Source organism: Papio anubis, chromosome 9 (assembly GCF_008728515.1).
Source record: "Papio anubis isolate 15944 chromosome 9, Panubis1.0, whole genome shotgun sequence".
NCBI lineage: Eukaryota > Metazoa > Chordata > Mammalia > Primates > Cercopithecidae > Papio > Papio anubis.
This window is the reverse complement of record NC_044984.1, coordinates 33,345,310-33,365,277: the sequence shown is the minus strand read 5'-3', so window position 1 is coordinate 33,365,277 and position 19,968 is coordinate 33,345,310. Positions and strand designations below refer to the sequence as shown.

Genomic DNA, 19,968 nt, shown 5'->3' with positions numbered 1-19,968 from the left:
TTTTTCTATTGATTGAATAGTTTCAGAAGGAATGGTACCAACCTCTCCTTATACCCTCTGGTAGAATTCAGCTGCCAGAATCCATCTGGTCCTGGACTTTTTGCTGGTAGGGCTACACTATTGCCTCAATTTCAGAGCCTACTATTGGCTCATATTCAGGGATTCAACTTCTTCCTGGCTTAGTCTTGGAAGAGTGTAAGTGTCCAGGAACTCATCCATTTCTTCTAGGTTTTCCAGTTTATTTCATGTGAGTAATGAGGTATTCCTGATGGTAGTTTGTGGTATTTCTGTGGGTCGGTGGTGATAATTTCCTTTATCATTTTTAATTATACGATTTGATTCTTTCTCTTTCTTTCTTTATTAGTCTTGCTAGTGGTCTGTCAATTTTGTTGATCTTTTTCAAAACCAACTCCTGATTCATTGATGTTTTTGGAGGTTTTTTATGTCTCTCTATCTCCTTTCCAGTTCTGCTCTGATCTTAGCGATTTCTTTGCCTCTGCTAGCTTCTTTGGAATGTGTTTGCTCTTGCTTCTAGTTCTTTTAATTATGATGTTAGAGTGACTTTTTGATCTTTCCTGCTTTCTCTTGTGGCACAGCTATAAATTTCCCTGTACACACTGCTTTAAATGTGTCCCAGAGATTCTTCCTGGTATGTTGTATCTTTGTTCTCATTGGTTTCAAAGAACATCTTTATTTCTGCCTTCATTTGCTATGTACCCAGTAGTCATTCAGGAGCAGGTTGTTCAGTTCTTGTAGTTGAGCTGTTTTGATTTCGAGTTTCTTTAGTCCTGAGTTCTGTGCCTGATTTCACACCAGTCTGAGAGACAGTTTGTTATAATTTCTGGTTCTTGTACATTTGTTGAGGAGTGTTTTATCTAATTATTATATAATAATTTTGAGTAAAGTACGATGTGGTGCTTGAGAAGGTCGTATATTCTGATTGGGGTGGAGAGTTCTATGATACCATAGGTCTGCTTTGCTTAAGATGAGTTCAATTCCTGGATATCTTGTTCAGCCTTTCTACACCGTTGATCTGTCTAATGTTGACAGTGGTGCTGAAGTCTCCCATTGCTTGCTGTATGGGAGTCTAAGTCTCTTTGTAAGTCTCTAAGGACTTGCTTTTATGAATCTGGTGCCCTGTATTGGGTGCATTTAGGAAGATAGTTAGCTCTTCCTGTTGAATTGATCCCTGACCATATGTAATGGCCTTCTTTTGTCTCTTTTGATTCCTTATTTAAAAGTCTGTTTATCAGAGAATTGCATTGCAACCCCTGCTTTTTGTTTGTTCTCCATTTGTTGGTAAATCTTCTCCTCCATCCCTTTTATTTTGGAGCCTATGTATGTTCTCTCATGTATTCTGAATACAGCAGACTGATGGGTCTTGACTCTATCCAGTTTGCTGAAGGTCTCAGGCTCCTTTCATTGGAGCACGAGGTCCATTCTACATTTGCTGTTAAGATTGTTATGTGAACTTGATCCCACATATGATTAACTGCTGGCTTTTGCTCGTTAGTTGATGCAGTTTCTCCTAGCCCCTGATGGTCTTTACATTTTTGGTATTGCTTTGCAAATGGCTGGTACCGCTGTTCCTTCATGTTGAGTGCTTCCTTCAGGGTCTCTTGTGGGCACAGTGGCCTAGTGGCACAAAATCTCAACATTTGCTTATCTGTAAAGGATTTTATTTCTCCTTCACTTATGAAACTTAGTTTGGCTGGATATACCCTGGCTTAAAATTTTCTTTAAGAATGTTGGAATATTGGCCCCCACTCTCTCTTCTCTGGCTTGGAGAGTTTCTGTCGAGATCTGTTGTGAGTCTGATGGGTTTCCCTTTGTGGTAACCCGACCTTTCTCTCTGGCTGCCCTAAGATTTTTTCCTTCATTTCAACTTTGGTGAATCTGGCACTATGTGTCTTTGAGTTGTTTTCCGGAAGCATGCCACAATACAGGAGCATCTTTGTATGCTTCTCATTTCCTGGATTTGAATGTTGGCCTGCCCTACTACAGGGGTTGGGGAAGCTCCTGGATGATATCCTGAAGAGTGTTTTCCAACTTGGTTCCATTTTCCCCTCACTTTCAGGCACCCCAATCTCAGACGATTTTATCTTTTACATAATCCCATACTCTTGCAGGCTTTGTCTATTTCTTTTTCTTCTTTTTCTTTTGTTTCTCTTCTCATTATCATTCATTTGATCCTCAACGTCAGATACTCTTTTCTTCCAGTTGATCGAAATGGTTACTGAAGTTTTTTGTGCATTTGTTTCAATGATTTCCAGTCATGGTTTTCTTATCTCTTTCATTTCTGCTTATGACTCTTCCTCCTCACATTAATTATCACTCTTAGCCGGCCAATTCTTCCACTTTTTTTCACAAGATTTTAGTTTCTTTTATGCTTGCGCGTAATTCCTCCTTTAGCTCTGAGAAATTGATGGACTGAAGCCTTCTTTTCTCTCATCTCACAAAGTCATTCTCCCATTCAGCTTTGATCCTCTGTTGGCGCATGAGCTGCGCCCTTTGCCGGGGAGATGTGCTCTTATTTTTTGAATTTCCAGCTTTTCAGTCTTGCTTTTCCCCATCTTTGTGGTTTTATCTGCCTCTTGGTCTTTGATGACGGTGATGTACTGATGGTTTGCGGTAGGTGTGTCCTTCCTGTTTGATAGTTTTCTAACAGTCAGGACCTCAGCTGTAGGTCTGTTGGATTGCTTGAGGTCCACTCCAGACCCTGTTTGCCTGGGTATCAGCAGCAGAGGCTGCAGAAGATAGAATATTTCTGAACAGCGAAAGTGTACCTGTCTGATTCCTTGCTTTTGGGGCTTCCTCTCAGGGGTGTACTCCACCCTGTGAGGTGTGTGGGTGTCAGACTGCCCCTAGTGGGGGATGTCTCCCCCAGTTAGCTACCTAGGGGTCAGGGACCCACTGGAGCAGGCAGTTCATCCTGCTTCCTCAGATCTCAGCCTCCGTGGTTGGGAGATCCACTGCTCTCTTCAAAGCCGTCGTGACAGAGCTCTTTGGCCTGCAGAGGTTTCAGCTAAGCTTTGTTGTTGCTGTTGTTGTTGTTATGTAGCTGTGCCTGTCCTCAGAGGTGGAGTCTACAGAGACAGGGCAGAGCTTTCTTTTGAGCTGCTGTGAGCTCCACCCAGCTGAGCTCCTACAGCCTTTGCTTTTACCTACTTAAGCCTCACAGCAATGGCGCATGCCTCCCCCAGCCTGGCTGCTGCCTTGGCCAGATCACAGACCGTTGTGTTGGGGCAACAGAGGGAGGCCTCAGGGCGGGGAGACCCCGCCAGGTGTGGCAAGGGAGGCATCTCCAGGTGCCTGTTTGCTTAAAGCTAGTCATTGGGGTGGAGTCACCCGATTTTCCAGGTGTTGTGTGTTCAGTTCCCCATAGGAAAAGGGATTCCTTCCTTATGCTCCAGGAGGTGATGCCTCAGCTTCCCTGCTTCAGCCTCCTCGCTATCGGGCCAGCAGCTGGACCAGCACCCATCGTCCGGGCACTCTCAGTGAGATGAACCCAGTACCTCAGTTGAAAATGCAGAAATCACCGGTCTTCTGTGTCGCTGGTGCTGGGAGTTGGAGACTGGAGCTGTTCCTATTCGGCCATCTTGCTCCGCCCCCCCAGTGGTGTATATATTTAAGGTGTATGTGAGATGTTTCAATACCAGGCATGCGATGTATAATAATCACATCATAGAAAATATGGTATCCATCCCCTCAAGCATTTATCCTTTATGTTACAAACAGTCCAGTTATATAATTTTAGTCATTTTAAATATACAATTATTATTGACTAGAGTCATCCTGCTGTGCTATCAAATACCATGTCTCATTTCGTTATTTCTAACTATTGCTTTTATATTCCCATTGAGTATCTCTGTATTACCCCAAGCACCCACTACCCTTCTCAGCCTCCAGTAACCATCTTTCTACTCTCTGTTTTATGAGCTCAATTGTTTTGATTTTTAGATCCTGCAAATAAGTGAGAACGTGCAATGTTTGCCTTTCTGTGCCTGGCTTACTTTACTTAACATAATGACCTTCAGTTCCATCCATATTGTTGTAAATGGCAGAATCTCATTTTTCTTTATGGCTGAATAGTACTCCATTATAATAAGTACCACATTTTCTGTATCTATTCATCTGTTAATGGAAAGGTAGGTGGCTTTCAAATCTTGACTGTTGTAAACAACGCTGCAACAAACGTGGGGTACCTCTTTGATATAATGATTTCATTTGTTTTGTGTATATACCTAGCAGTAGGATTACTGAATCTTATGATAGCTGTATCTTTAGTTTTTTGAGTAATCCCCAAAGCATTCTCTATAGTGGTTGTACTAATTTACATTTCTACTTAGAGGGTCCAAGAGTTTTTTTCTTCACATTCTTACTAGCATTTGTTTTGCCCGTCATTCAGATATAAGCCATTTGAATTGGGGTGATGTGATATCTCATTGCAGTTTTGACTTGCAAATCTCTATCAGTGATGTTGAACACCTTTTCATATGCCTGTTTGCCATTCGTATGTCTTCTTTTGAGAAATGTCTATTCAGATCTTTTGCCTATTTTTTAATGAGATTATTAGATTTTTTTCCTATAGAGTTGGTTGAGCTACTTATGTATTCTGGTTATGAATCCCTTGTCAGATGGGTGGTTTGCAAATATTTTCTCTTACTCTGTGGGTTGTCTCTTCCCTGAGTTGATTGTTCCCTAGGCTGTGTAGAAATTTTTTAACTTGATGTGATCTGATTTGTTCATTTTTTCTTTGATTGCTTGTGGGGTATTACCTAAAAAATTTTTGCTCAGACCAATGTCCTGGAGACTTTCCCAAAAGTTTTCCTTTTTTCACAGTTTCATAATTTGAGGTCTTTTGTTTAAGTATTTAATCCATTTTGATTTGATTTTTGTATATAGCAAAAGATAGGGGTCTAATTTCATTCTTTTGCATATGGATATAGAATTTTCCCACTACCATTTATAGAACAGACTGTCTTTTCCTCCGTATATGTTCTTGGCACCTCTGTTGAAACTGATTCACTGTAGGTTTATGGGTTTGTTTCTGGGTTCTCTATTTTGTTCCATTGGGCCATGTGTGTACTTTTATGCCAGTACCATGCTATTTTGGTTACTATAGGTCTGTAGTATAATTCAAAGTCAGGTAATGTAATTCCTCCAGTTTTGTTCTTTTTGCTTAGGATAGTTTTGGCTATTCTGGGTCTTTTGTGGTTCCATATACATTTTAGGATTTTCTTTTTATTTGTGTGAAGAATGCCATTGGTATCCTGAAAGGGATTGCATTGAAACTGTAGAATGGTTAGGGTAGGATGAACATTTTAACAATCTGAATTATTCCAATCCATGAACAAGGAATATCTTTTCATTTTTTGGTGTCCTCTTTAATTATCTTTCATCAGTGTTCTATAGTTTTTATTATTGTGATCTTTTACTTCTTTGGCTAAGTTAATTCCCAGATACTTAATTTTATTTGTGGCTACTGTAATTAGTGTTACTTCTTTATTTCTTTTTCAAATTATTCACTTTGGCATACAGAAATTCTACTGATTTTTATGTTGATTTTATATCCTTCAATTTACTGAATTATCAGTTCTAATAGTTTTTTTGTGGCATCTTCAAGTTTTTCTAAATATAAGATCATAAATTTTCTGCAAAAAATTGTGATTTGACTTCTTTCTTTTTGATTTGGATGCCCTCTATACCTTTCCCTTGTCTGATTGTGTTAGCTAGAGCTTCCAGTACTGTGTTGAATAACAGTGGTGAAAGTAGGCATTCTTATTGTGTTCCAGATCTTAAAGGAAAGGCTTTCAGTATTTCCCTATTCAGTATGATACTACCTGTGGGTCTATCATAAATAGCTTTTATTATGTTGAAGTTTGTTTCTTTTATACCCAGTTTTTAAAGGTTTTTTTTGATGAAGAGATGTTCAATTTTATCAAATGGTTTTTCAGCATCAATTGAAATGATACGGTTTTGGCCTTCATTTTGTTGATCTGATATATCACATTGATTGATTTGCATATGCCATACCATCCTTGCATTCCAGGGATAAATCTCACTGGATCATGATGAATAATCTTTTTATTGTATTGTTGAATTCAGTTTTCTAGTATTTTGTTGAGGATTTTTGAATCAATATTCATCAGAGATATTGGCCTGTAGCTTTCGGTTTTGATATGTTGTCTGATTTTGTTATCAGGGTAATACTGGCCTTGTAGAATGAGTTTGGACTTATTCCCTCCTTCTCTATTTTAAAAAATATTTTGAATAGGATTGGTATTAGTTTTTCTTTAAATGTTTGGTGAAATTTAGCGGTGAAGCCATTGGGTCCTGGTTTGTTTTTTGTTGTTGTTGTTGTTGTTGCTTTTTTATTCCTGGGAGACTTTTTATTATGACTTCAGTCTCCTTACTTGTTATTGTTCTGTTCAGGTTTTGGATTTCTTCAAGGGTCAATCATGGTGGATTGCATATGTCTAGGTATTTGTACATTTCTTGTAGATGTCTTAATTTATTGGCATATAGTTGCCTATGTTAGCCACTAATGATTTTTTGAATTTCTGCAGTATCAGTTGTAATGTCTTGTTTTTCATCTCTGATTTTATTTATTTGGATCTTCTCTTTTTATTTATTTGTCTGCCTAAAGGTTTGTCAATTTTGTTTAACTTTTCAGAAACCTAACTTTTTGTTTCATTGATCTTTCATATTTTTGTAATTTCAAATTCATTTATTTCTGCTTTGAATCTTTATTATTTCTTATCTTCTACTAATTTTGTGTTTGATTTGCTCTTGCTTTTCTAATTCTTTAAGATGCATTGTTAGGTTGTTAATTTGAAGTTTTTCTTCTTCTTTTTTTAAATGGAAGCACTTACAGCTATAAACTTTTTAGTACTGCATTTGCTGTCTCCTGTAGTTTTTGATATGTTGTGCTTCCCTTATCAATTTTTCAAGAAAAATTTTCAATTTTCTTCTTAATTTCTGACCCACCATTCATTCAGGAGCATATTTTAAATTTTCATGTATTTCTATATTTTCTCAAATTAGTTTTATTACATTGTGGTCAGATAAAATGCTTGATATTATTTCAATTTTTTTAAATGTTTTTAGACTTGTTTTGTGACATAAAATGTGGTCTATCCTTGAGAATGATCCATGTGATGAGGAACATAATGTATATTCTGCAGCTGTTGGATGAAAAGGTTCTCTATGTGTCTGTTAGGTTCATTTGGTCTATGTACAGATTAAGTCCAACGTTGCTTTGTTGATATTCTGTCTAGAAGATCTGTCTGGTCCTGAAAATGGGGTGTTCAAGTCTTCAGCTATTATTGTATTGGGATCTGTCTCTCTCTTTAGCTCTGATAATATTTGTGTTATATATCTGCAAGCTCCAGTGTTGGGTGCATATGTATTTAAAATTGCTAGACTCTCTTGCTTAATTGACCCTTTTATATAGTGACCTTCTTTGTCTCTTTTGATAGTTTTTGGTCTTGAAACCTATTTTGTCTGATATAAGTATACCTGCTCCTACTCTTTTTTTTTTGGTTTCCATTTGCATGGGATATTGTATTAAGCAGGTCCTCTTGTGGGACAGAACTATTGGAATATATATATATGTAACTCACATGATCACAAAGTCCCATAATAGGCCATCTGCAGGCTGAGGATCAAGGAGAGCTAGTCCAAGTTCCAAAACTGAAGAACTTGGAGTCTTATGTTCCAGGGTAGGAAGTATCCAGCAGGAGAGAAAGATGTAGGCTGGGAGGCTAGCCTTGTCTCTCTTGACACATTTTTTTGCATGGTTATATTCTATCTGCACAGGCAGCTGATTAGATTGTGCTCACCCAGATTAAGGGTGGGTCTGCCTTTCTCAGTCCACTGACTCAAATGTTAATCTCCTTTGGCAACACTCTCTCACACACACCCAGGATTGATATTTTGTATCCTTCAATGCAGTCAAGTTGAGCTCAGTATTAACCATTGCAGTTATCTTTTTTCATCCCTTTATTTTCAGTGTATGTTTGTCTTTATAAGTTAAGTGTGTTTCTTCCAGGCAACAGATCATTGAGCTTTGTTCTTTAATCCATTCAGCCTCTCTGTGTCTTTTGCTTGGAAAGTTTAGTTTATTTACATTTAGTGTTATTTTTGATAAGGACTTTCGCCTGTCATTTTGTTATTTTTTTTTCTAGTTGTTTTGTGTTCTCTTCTTTCTTTCCTTCTTTCTTCCATTTGTTGAAGGTGATTTTCTCTGTTGATATGATTCAGTGTTTTGTTTTTATTTGTTATTTTTTTTGGTATCTCCTGTACTTTCTTGTTTGTGGTTACCATGAGGCTTGCAAATATTATAACTCATTATTTCAGCCTTTTAACAACATAACACTGTTTGCATAAAAAAGGAAGTAAGCAAAAAGACAACTCTTAAACTCTATGCTTTAACTTTGTTCCTTGCTTTTTAACTTTTTGTTTTGTCTACACATCTCTTCTTGTATGTCTCGTGGTGCTGAAGACATACCTGAGCTTGAGTAACTTACAAAGGAAAGAAGTTTAATTGACTCATAGTTCCACATGGCTGGGGAGGCCTCACAATCTTAGTGGAAGGTGAATGATCAGCAAAGTCATATTTTACATGGTGGCAGGCAAGAGAGAACATGAGCAGGGGAACTCCCCTTTATAAAATCATCAGATCTTCTAAGACTTATTCACTATCATAAGAATAGCCTGGAAAAGACCTGCCTCCATGATTCAATTACCTCCCACCAGGTCCCTCCCACAACAAACATGTGGGAATTATGGGAGCTATAATTCAAGATGAGATTTGGGTGGGGACACAGGCAAACCATGTCATGGTTTTTTTTATTTTTATTTTTTTAAATTGGTTAATTTTTTAGTCTTTCTACTTAAGATTATTTTACACACCACAGTTACACAGTTATAATGTTACAATATTCTATGTACTTACTACTATCAGTGAGTCAGTGAGTTTTGTACCTTCAGATGATTTCTTATTGCTCATTAAAGGGTCCTTTTATTTTATTTTATTTTATTTTGGAGACAGAGTCTCACTCTGTCACCCAGGCTGGAGTGCAGTGGTGTGATCTCTGCAACCTCTGCCCCTGGGTTCAAGCAATTATTTGCCTCAGCCTCCTGAATAGTTGGGACTACAGGCACGTGCCATCGCACCCAGCTAATTTTTGTATTTTCAGTAGAGACGGGATTTCACCATGTTGGCCAGGCTGGTCTCAAACACCTGACCTCAAGTGATCTGCCACCTCGTCCTCCCAAAGTGCTGGAATTACAGACGTGAGCCCCCACACCAGGCAAGGCCCTTTTCTTTCTGATTGAGATATCCTCTTTAGCATTTCTTATAGGAGAGGTCTTGTGTGATGAAATCCCTAAGATTTTGTTTGTCTGAGAAAATCTTTGTCTTATTCATGTTTGAAGGATATTTTCACCAGGTATATTATTCTAGGGTAAAAAGTTTTTTTTTTTTCCTTCAGCATTTTATGTATGTCATGCCATTCTTTTCTGTCCTGGAAGGATTCCATTGAAAAGTCTGCTGCCAGACATATTGGAGCTGCTTTGCGTGGTGTTTGTTTCTTTCTCTTGCTGCTTTTGGGATTCTTCCTTTATCCTTGACTTTTGGGAGTTTAATTATTACATGCCTTGAGGTAGTCTTCTTTGGGTTAAATCTGCTTAGCGTTATATAACTTTTTTATCCTTAGGTATTGATATCTTTCTCTAGGTCTGGGAAGTTCTCAGTTATTACCTCTTTGAATAAACTTTCTTCTCCTCTCTCTGTTTTGCTTCCTTTTTAAAAGGTCAGTAGCTTTTAGATTTGCCTTTTTGGGGCTTTTTCCTAGATCCTGTAGGCATGCTTTTTTGTTTTTCATTCTTTTTTCTTTTGTCTTCTCTGAATGTCCATTTTCAAATAGCTTGTCTTCAAGCTCACTAATTCTTTATTCTGCATGATCAACTTTGCCATTATAAGACTCTGATGCATTCTTCAGTATGCCAGTTTTATTTTTAGCTCCAGAATTTTTGATTCTTTTAAATTATTTTAATTTTTTTGTTAAATTTATTTGATAGAATTCTGAATTACTTTCTGTGTCATCTTGAATTTGAGTTCCCTCAAAACAGCTATTTTCACTTCTCTGTATGCTCACACACCTCTCTTTCTCCAGGATTGGTCCCTGGTGCTTTATTTAGTTTATATGTTAAGGTCATGTTTTCCTAGATGGTCTTGATACTTGTAGGTGTTCATTGAACATTAAAGCCTTGAAGAGTTATGTCTTTGTTTTAGTCTTCACTGTCTGGGCTTGTTGATACCCATTCTTCTTGGCAAGACTTTCCAGATATTTTAGAAAACTTGAGTGTTGTGATCTAAACTGTATCTACTTTAGGGGCCAAAACCCACCAATGCTGTGGTTCTTGCAGACTAGTAGAGATACTGCCTTGATAGTCTTGGATAAAATCTATAAAAGTTCTTTGGATTACCTGGCAGAAACTCTTGTTCTATTTCTTACTTTCTCCCAAACAAACAGGGTCTCTCTTTCTCTGTTCTGAGCCACCTGAAACTTGGGATGCAGTGACACAAGCCTCTCTTTGGCTGTCATCGCTGGGACTGTGTGACTGTAGTAAGGCTGGTTTAAATGCCCCCTCTGTGGGTGGGCATCAGCTGAGTTTGGTTTGGTTTTACTTTCTGCTATAACAGGGCAGCACTGAGTTCAGTGCCTCACAGTTGCTGCACTCTCCTCTCCCCAGCACATGGAGATGTTCTCAGCACCACAGTGTAGCTGCAAGGGGATTAGGGCGGGGTGACATTGGTGATTCAAGACTGATTTTCCTACTTCTTCAGTGCTTCTTTTGATGATATGAACTTAAACCCAGGTACTGTGAATGCTCACCTGATTTTTAGTTCTTATGAAGATGCTTTTTGTGTGTGTATAGATAGTTGTTAAAATATAGATATTTGTCCTTGCAGGAGGGATAATCAGTGAAACCCTCTGTTTCATCATCTTGCTCCGCCTTCCACCAGTCTTACCTATGTACTAAATTTTGTGAAGGATTACTCATATCTCTTGAGATCATGTTTAACTGTAATGTGAATGAGTTTTATTATTCTATGTCTCTCAAAATGTAAGGATACAGTTATAAGAAGCAATCTTTAAAACTGATCTTTTTTGGTAACTTTCTTTTTTGATATAATTTCAATTGCATGTAAAAATTGCGAGAGTAGGCAAGGTGGGGTGGCTCATGCCTGCAATTCCTGCACTTTGGGAGGCCAATTCGGGAGGATTACTTGAGCCTAGTAGTTTGAGAGCAGGCTGGGCAACTTAGTGAGACCTTGTCTGTAAAAAAATGAAAAAACATTAGCTGAATATGGTGGCACATTTGTGTATTCCTAGCTACTTGGAAGGCTGAGGTGGGAAGATTACTTGAGCCCAGGAATTTGAGGCTGAAGTGAGCTCTGATCACTCCACTGCACTCCAAACGGGGGGACAAAGTGAGAACATATCTCAAAAACAAACAAACAAACAAAAAACAAATGTAGTTCAGAACCTCCAATTTAATCAGGAGCTAACTTTATTCCGTTCACTTTCTTACCCTCTTTCTCATTCTCTTTCTGTTTCATATTCTAGGTCTTTCTGAGTCATTTGAGAGTAAGTTGAAGACATTGTTGGAAAAATTGTGCCCTCTCTCCTCTAAATACTTGAGTGTGAATTTCTTTTTATTGTTATTATTATACTTTAAGTCCTAGGGCACATGTGCACAACATGCAGGCTTGTTACATATGTATACATGTGTCATGTTGGTGTGCTGCACTCATTAACTCGTCATTTACATTAAGTATATCTCCTAATGCTATTCCTCCCTACCCCTACCCCACGACAGGTCCCAGTGTGTGATGTTCCCCTTTCTGTGTCCAAGTGTTCTCATTGTTCAATTCCCACTTATGAGTGAAGACAAGCGGTGTTTGGTTTTTTGTCCTTGTGATAATTTGCTGAGAATGATGGTTTCCAGCTTCATCCATGTCCCTACAAAGGACATGAACTCATCCTTTTTTGTGGCTGCATAGTATTCCATGGTGTATATGTGCCACATTTTTTTAATCCAGTCTGTCGTTGATGTACATTTGGGTTGGTTCCAAGTCTTTGCTATTGTCAATAGTGCTGCAGTAAATGTACATGTGCATGTGTCTTTATAGCAGCATGATTTATAATTCTTTGAGTATATACCCAGTAATGGAATGGCTGAGTCAAATGATATTTCCAGTTCTAGATCCTTGAGGAATCGCCACACTGTCTTCCACAATGGTTGAACTAGTTTACAGTCCCACCAACAGTGTAAAAGTGTTCCTATTTCTCCACATCCTCTCCAGCACCTGTTGTTTCCTGACTTTTTAATGATCGCCATTCTAACTGGTGTGAGATGGTATCTCATTGTGGTTTCGATTTGCATTTCTCTGATGGCCAGTGATGATGAGCATTTTTTCATGTGTCTTTTGGCTGCATAAATGTCTTCTTTTGAGAAGTGTCTGTTCATGTCCTTTGCCCACTTTTTGATGGGGTTGTTTTTTTCTTGTAAATTTGTTTAAGTTCTTTGTATAGTCTGGATATTAGCCCTTTGTCAGATGAGTAGATTGCAGAACTTTTCTCCCATTCTGTAGGTTGTCTGTTCACTCTGATGGTAGTTTCTTTTGCTGTGCAGAAGCTCTTTAGTTTAATTAGATTCCATTTGTCAATTTTGGCTTTTGTTGCCGTTGCTTGTGGTGTTTTAGACATGAAGTCGTTGCCCATGCCTATGTCCTGAATGGTATTGCCTAGGTTTTCTTTTAGGGTTTTTATGGTTTTAGGTCTAACATTTAAGTCTTTAATCCATCTTGAATTAATTTTTGTTTAAGGTGTAAGGAAGGGATCCAGTTTTAGCTTTCTACGTGGGGCTAGCCAGTTTTCCCGGCTGGGTGTGGTGGCTCACGCCTGTAATCCCAGCACTTTGGGAGGCCTAGGCAGGCGGATCACGAGGTCAGATCGAGAGTGAATTTCTTAATGAGAATCTTCTTTTACACAACCACAATATGATGATAAAAATCAGGAAACTTCATAATGATACAATACTATCTAATCTACTCTTCACTCACATTTCAACATTATAGCAATAATGTCATTATAGATATATTTTCCTCTTCTAAAATTTAATGAAGAATTGTAATTGAGATTAGTCATTTTAATTATAGTCTCTTTTAACCTGAAATAGTTTCTTAGCCTGTCTTTGTCTTTTATTGATCTTGCATTGTTTCAATAAACTTCGTATTTTAGAATAGTTATGTTTATAGAAAAGTTACAATAGTACAGAAAGTTCCTGTATTCCTGTCATACCAGTTTCTTCTAACATTAACATCTTGTGGTATCGTGGTATTTAATACATTTGTCACAACTAGAAAGACAACAGTGGTGCATATATTACTATTAGCTAAATTTCAAACTTTACTTGAATTTCACTCATTGTTTCACTAATGTTCTTTTTATATTCCAGAATTCATTCAGAATTCATTTCAGGATATACACTTTCTTTTGATCTGATACGTTACAATTTCTTAGACTTTCCTTGTTTTGTATGACCTTGATAGTTTTGAAGAAATATTAGATTCTTTGTAGAATGTCCCTAAATTTGTGTTTGTGTGATGTTTTTCTTATGGTTAGATTGGAGTTAAGGATTTGGGGAGAAGGCCACAGGAGTTGAAGTGTCTTTCTCCTTATATCTTATCAGGAATATATATTAATATGACTCATCACTGGTGATATTAACCTTGATCACCTTGCCAAGGGTGTTTGCCATGAAATTGTTCAACATAATGGTATATTTATCTTTTTGTAGTTGTGTCAATTTTGCTTTATGTATTTTGGAGCTATAATAGTAGGTGCATGCAGTATTGAGATTACTGTATCTTCCAAATTAATTGAATGTTTTGTCATTACACAATAACTATTTCTTGCAAACCTGTTCAATTTAAAATCTGTATGTATGCTATTAATGTAGGTACGGTGATTTTCATTAGAATTAGTTATTTTTCTCTGAGCTATCCTTCCATTCTTTTCTTTTGAATTTTTTGAATCAGATTTTGATATCTATTTTGAATAGTTAATGGCTGAATTTAATTTTTACATAATTCATACAATATTTGCATTTAATCTGGAGCATCTAGTTCATTTACAGTTATATCAGTAACTATTCCTCTAGGTTTATTTCTGTCACCTACTTAGTGCTCCTCATCTGCCCCATTCTTTCTTTAGTCTTAGTTCCTTTTGAACTGATTGCGTTTTAGAAACAAAATTTCAAAAATTTTCTTTTCTAAAGTTGAAATTATAAAGTACTTAAATAATTGTAGTTTCTTTGAAGTTTTTAAACATATTTACTCATTTTTTATGAAATTCTATTTTTCAGCATATTTAATTTCTTCCTGAACAATAAGAGACCATGAGAAGGCTTTAACTTAAATTATCACCTTACTGGTTAATGCTATCATTATCATTCGTATTTGTTATTTTAGTTTTTAACATTAATGTGGCTGATTTAAGGTTAACTCATATTTAGTATTTCCTTGGCTTCTCTCATTCTTTCTTTTTTCTTCTTAGATCTCCCATCTGTGATCATTTCCTTCAATTTGAAACCCATTTTTTAGAAACTTCTCAAGCAAAGATTCTTGGGTATAAATATATTTGTTTCAAAATATCTGTAGTTTATGCTTGTTCTTAGAATATATCTTTACTGTTTACAATCTTATATTTAGAATTATTTTCTTTCAAACCATTGAAGATATTGTTTGAATTATCTTTCAGTTTCCAGTGTTGCTTCCAAGTAGTCAACTCTTAGTTTAATCTTTGTAGTTCACATCTTTGTAGATCATCTGTCTTTTCTCTCTGGTTCCTCTGGAGGTACATTCTTCATCTCTCATGTTTTTCCCTGCTCCTATCATGTCCCCAAGTATACATTTATTTTTCCTTAGGCTGCTTGGGATTCATTGAGTTTTCTGAATCTGGAAATTGAGGTGTTTCACCATTTCTAAAAGTTTCCCAGCCATTATTTCTTCAAACATTGCATCTGCTCTATTTAGTCCTTCCTCTACTGGAACTCTGATTAAACATATATTAGACCTTTTACCTTTGTGTTCTGTGACTCCAAACCTCTTCATAATAGTTTCCATGTCTGCTTCTCCATGCTGCATTATGGATAATTTATTTATATCTTTCTTTCAGTTCACTGATTCTGTCTTCTCCTTTGTCTAATCCAAACATATATAGTCAACTAATTTTTCACAGGGGCACCAGGAGGATAGGATGGGAAGCAGATAGTCCCTTTAATAAATGGTTCTGAGAAAACTGGACTACAGCATGCAAAAGAATTAAATTGGACCCTTACTTTACACCATACGCAGAAATCAACTCAAAATGGGTAAAAGTCCCAAACATAAGACCAGAAACAATAAAACTCCTGGAAGAGAACATAGGGGAAGAGTGCCTGGACATTGGCACTGGCAATGACAGCTTGGATTTACTTCTGGGCTCCCTATTCTGTTCCAAATATCCTTGCTTATTTTTTATAATCCTTTGCTAGTTAACCATATGTCCAATTCCTCTTTACATTTTAAATATATTACAAATACTTATATTTTGTGTACTATTCATAATATTTACAACATTCTAAATCTGTGTTTGATTCTGCAACCTGTTGTTTTGGAGATTCTAACTCATGATGGGTGCATTTTTTCTTGTGTATTTTTTTATATTGTAAGATGAGCTTCATATTTACTTTTAAAACTTTAAATATGAGATATTTTGAGATTTCATTTGAAGGGAAACTTTTCTAGAGAGGATATGCATTTACTAGGCAACCGTGGTCGCTTGAATTAAATGTAATTCTTGGTTTGAAATTTTGGTAACTACTCAAGTGATGTCAGTTAAGGCAGCAAGCCTGATTGAACTTAAATTATTAGGACACATTTTTTTCTCTTTCATTCATCACCACGTTTTAAGGCAGTGATTTATTTTTTAGGCCCATAGAGTGAATGTTTATATATATAACTCATGCTACAATCAGGCAATCTAGTTAATGAGATATAAGCTTTGTGCTGTGGATTGGCTGTTTATTGAATTTCCCACCTTGTGAGTCCCACCTCCTCTCGTTTTTCTAATTTTTATGTCCTAGGTAACCATAAAAATCAGAAGCCTAAGATCAAGTTCTCCAGTGTTCAGTTCTGCTTATCTTTCTGCCTTTACTTTCAGCTTCTGATTGGTCCTTACTTTCTTGCAAATTATCTGAGCATTTATAAAGATCATTGCATATTTTATTCAGCATTTTGAAGTGTGTTCAGGTTTATGCTCAGTTGGGGTGTTTGGTTTTCCAAAATGCTGAAAGTATTAAACTCATAGTTCACAAATAGAAAGAAGAGAAAGGTACAGCTGGATTAGAAAAATTAACTGATTAAAGAAGCTGGAAGGATGCTGAAAATGATAATGTAGTAATATGAGACAAAATGTGCAATGTTAATTGAGTCCTTAGTCATAAGGACCTAGGGAAAATGGAAGATCTTGACATGTGTAATTACCATGGTTAAGAGTAAATACATGTGGAAATAAGCCTTAAGCAATGCACAACTGTATATTACATACTTATCTATAGACTAAACACCTGCTGTACACAGACATTTAACTCTGTGCTTACAAGAGCTTTATGTCATGAATATTGATCTTATAGAAAATGTAATCAACTTGAGAAAAGAAAGGTTAACAATTTGTGCTTTTAGCAGTTAAGGAATAATTAAGTGCTAAACCTTACAATATTGACTTTAACATCAATAGGAATGCAGAAAAGGCTGAGCTTTGTGTAAGGTTGCCTAGGATAAGATTTTCTTGGAACAAATGGAACTTCATCTGGGGATATGGCAAGTTTGAGGCAAAATAGGGAACAGTTAACAAGCTATAATATGTCAAGGCATGGGAGTGAACACAAAGAAGAAATAAGCACAAAATGTCACCAAATTGATGAAAGGATAGGGAACAGTGAAACCCAGGGTTTTATATAGGTTTTAATAACATAGTAGAAAACTTAGAAACCATGAGAACATTTTGTTCTATAGTCATGCACTACTTAACAACAGGGATATGTTCTGAGAAATGCTTCCTTAGATGATTTCATTGTTGTGCAACCATCATCGACTGTACTTATACAAACCTAGATGGTCTAACCCAGCAGTCCCCGACCCTTTTTGGTACCAAGGAGCAGTTTTGTGGAAGATAATTTTTCCCTGCACTGGGGGTTTGGGGGTAGTTTCGGGATGATTCAAGTCCATTACATTTATTGTGCACTTTATTTCTATTATTATTATATTATAATGAAATAATTATACAACTCACCATAATGTAGAATCAGTGGGAACCTGAGCTTGTTTTCCTGCAACTAGATGGTCCCATCTGGGGGTGATGGGAGACAGTGACAGATCATCAGGCATTAGATTCTCATAGGAAGTGTATACTACTTAGGTCCCTCACAGTTCACAATAGGGTTCAGGCTCCTATGAGAATCTAATGCTGCTGCTGATCTGACAAGAGGCAGAGCTCAAGTAGTAATGCCAAGGATGGGGAGCAGCTGTAAATACAGATGAGGCTCAGCTTGCTGGTGTCTGCCGCTCACCTCCTGCTCTGCAGCCCTGGGGTTGCAGACCCCTGGTCTAGCCTACCACATACCTAGGCTATATGGTATAACTTCTTGTTCCTAGGCTACAAATGTGTACAGCATGTTACCTCACTGAATACTCTAGGCAGTTGTAACATCAGTATTTGTGTATCTAAACGTAAGTAAACATAGAAGAGACACAGTAAAAACATTATATAAAAGTTATAAAATGGTATACCTGTGTAGGATACTTACCATGAATGGAGCTTACAGAAATGGAAGTTGCTCTGGGTGAGTCTGAGTGAGCGATGAGTGAATATGAGGGCCTGGGACATTATACTACTGTAGACTTTATAAACACTGTATAGTTAGGTTGCACTAAGTGTATTTACAACTATTTTTCTTTCTTCAGTAATAACCTTAACTTACTATAATGTTTTTACTTTAAAATATTTTAAACTTAAAAAAAATTTTTAATAATAACACTTATCTAGAACATAAACACATTGTACAGCTGTACAAAAATATTTTCTTTCTTTATATCCTTATTCAATAATCTTTTTTTCTGTTTTTAAGTTATTAATTTATTTATTTTTACTTTTTAAACGTTTTTTGTTAAAAATGAAGACACAAAGTTACACATTTACCTAGGCCTACCCAGGGTCAAGATCCTCAGTATCCCTGTCTTCCACCTCCACATCTTGTCCCCCGGAAGACCTTCAAGAGCAATACCATGCATGGAGCTGTTGTCTCCTGTGATAACAGTGCCTTCTTTTGGAACATCTGCAGGACCTAAGTGAGGCTGTTTTTACAGTTAGCTTTTTTTATTTTTGTATGTGTAGAAGAAATACACTTAGAAATAATGATAAAAAATATAGTATAGAAAATACATAAACAGTAACATATTTGATGTTTACTATCATTGCCAAGTATTATGGACTGTACATACCTAGTTTGTATGACTGGCAGCACAGTAGATTTATTTGTACCAGCATCACACCAACACGTGAGTAATGCTGTGTGCTAAGATATTACATCATTAGGCAGTAGAAAGTTTTCAGCTCCATTATAATGTTATGGGGACACCAGTGTATATGCAATGTGTTGTTTATTGAAACATAATTAGGTGATGCATAACTATTACATTATATTATATATTAGACAATATGGAATATTGAAGATTCTTGAGAGGATCGACATGTTTAAAGTTATGTTAAAAGTTTAGCCTCATTGAGGGCCGGGTATGGTAGCTCACGCCTGTAATCCCGGCAGTTTGGGAGGCCGAGGGGAGCGGATCACCATAGGTCAGGAGTTTGAGACCAACTTAGCCAACATGGCGAAACCCCATCTCTACTAAAAAAAAAATACAAAATTTAGCCAGGTCTATAATCCCAGCTACTCAAAATATATTTCGTTAGGGAAGAGCCATCTTATTATTATATGCTCTTTATTAGATTACATAAAAATAAATATGATATATAAATTTATATTATATAGTATTAATATAACATATTAATGTACATAAATATATTTTTGTTGTTTCAGAGGAATTCCAGGGAAGAAATGTGGTACAATCATACTTACAGCAGAGGAATTAAACTGTTGCAGGGTAAGTAAATATTTCTTTTGTTTAGAAAACACTTCCATACTTCAAATGCTATATCTAAAATTGTACCTAACTAATTAATTTTTAAGTAATTGTAGCAAAAATGTTATATAATTTTATAATCCATAAAATATCATTTTAGATACTTAGCCCTATGACCAGAGAGACTGTATTTCATAGTCCGAAAAGTATAATCAATTATTTTAATAATCTTTTAAGGAATTGAAAGTATTAAAATAACACCTAATATCAATACTACTTTTTAAGCATTAGTATAAGGAATCATCCGTTATAGCAATCAGTTCAATTACTGTAAAACTTTTGAAGATTTGTGTGTAATCCTGAAGGAATATTTCTTGACATTTGCATTTACCCCATTTGTATAACATACTTTCCCCAATTTTTCTAATTTAATTAATTCAGAATTTATATTACTTCCATCTCTTGTTAGCTTGGGAAATCCACATTTGAAGAAAGGATCAGCTGCCACTCCATCTAGCAGTATGACTGCATAGAGTGCATACTCTGTAGTTTTAGAAGATTGTTACTTTTAGTTGTGATTTGCTGATGCTCATTGACTCATGTTTAATGATTTCACTGTTGTCAAGAAATGGGAGCACTTTGGGAGGCCGAGGCGGGCGGATCACAAGGTCAGGAGATCGAGACCACGGTGAAACCCCGTCTCTACTAAA

General features: G+C 36.5%; 1 protein-coding gene across 6 annotated transcripts in view; it reads left to right on the top strand.

Moving 5' to 3' along the window:
- CPNE8 (copine 8) overlaps positions 1-19,968 on the top strand; it is a 236,390-nt gene that overhangs the window by 97,917 nt on the left and 118,505 nt on the right. For all 6 annotated transcript variants that reach the window (XM_021922180.2, XM_021922179.2, XM_031650418.1 and 3 more), the window contains one exon: positions 19,216-19,279. In XM_021922180.2, coding sequence (XP_021777872.1) covers positions 19,216-19,279 — 64 coding nt within the window. The remainder of the gene's footprint in view (positions 1-19,215; positions 19,280-19,968) is intronic.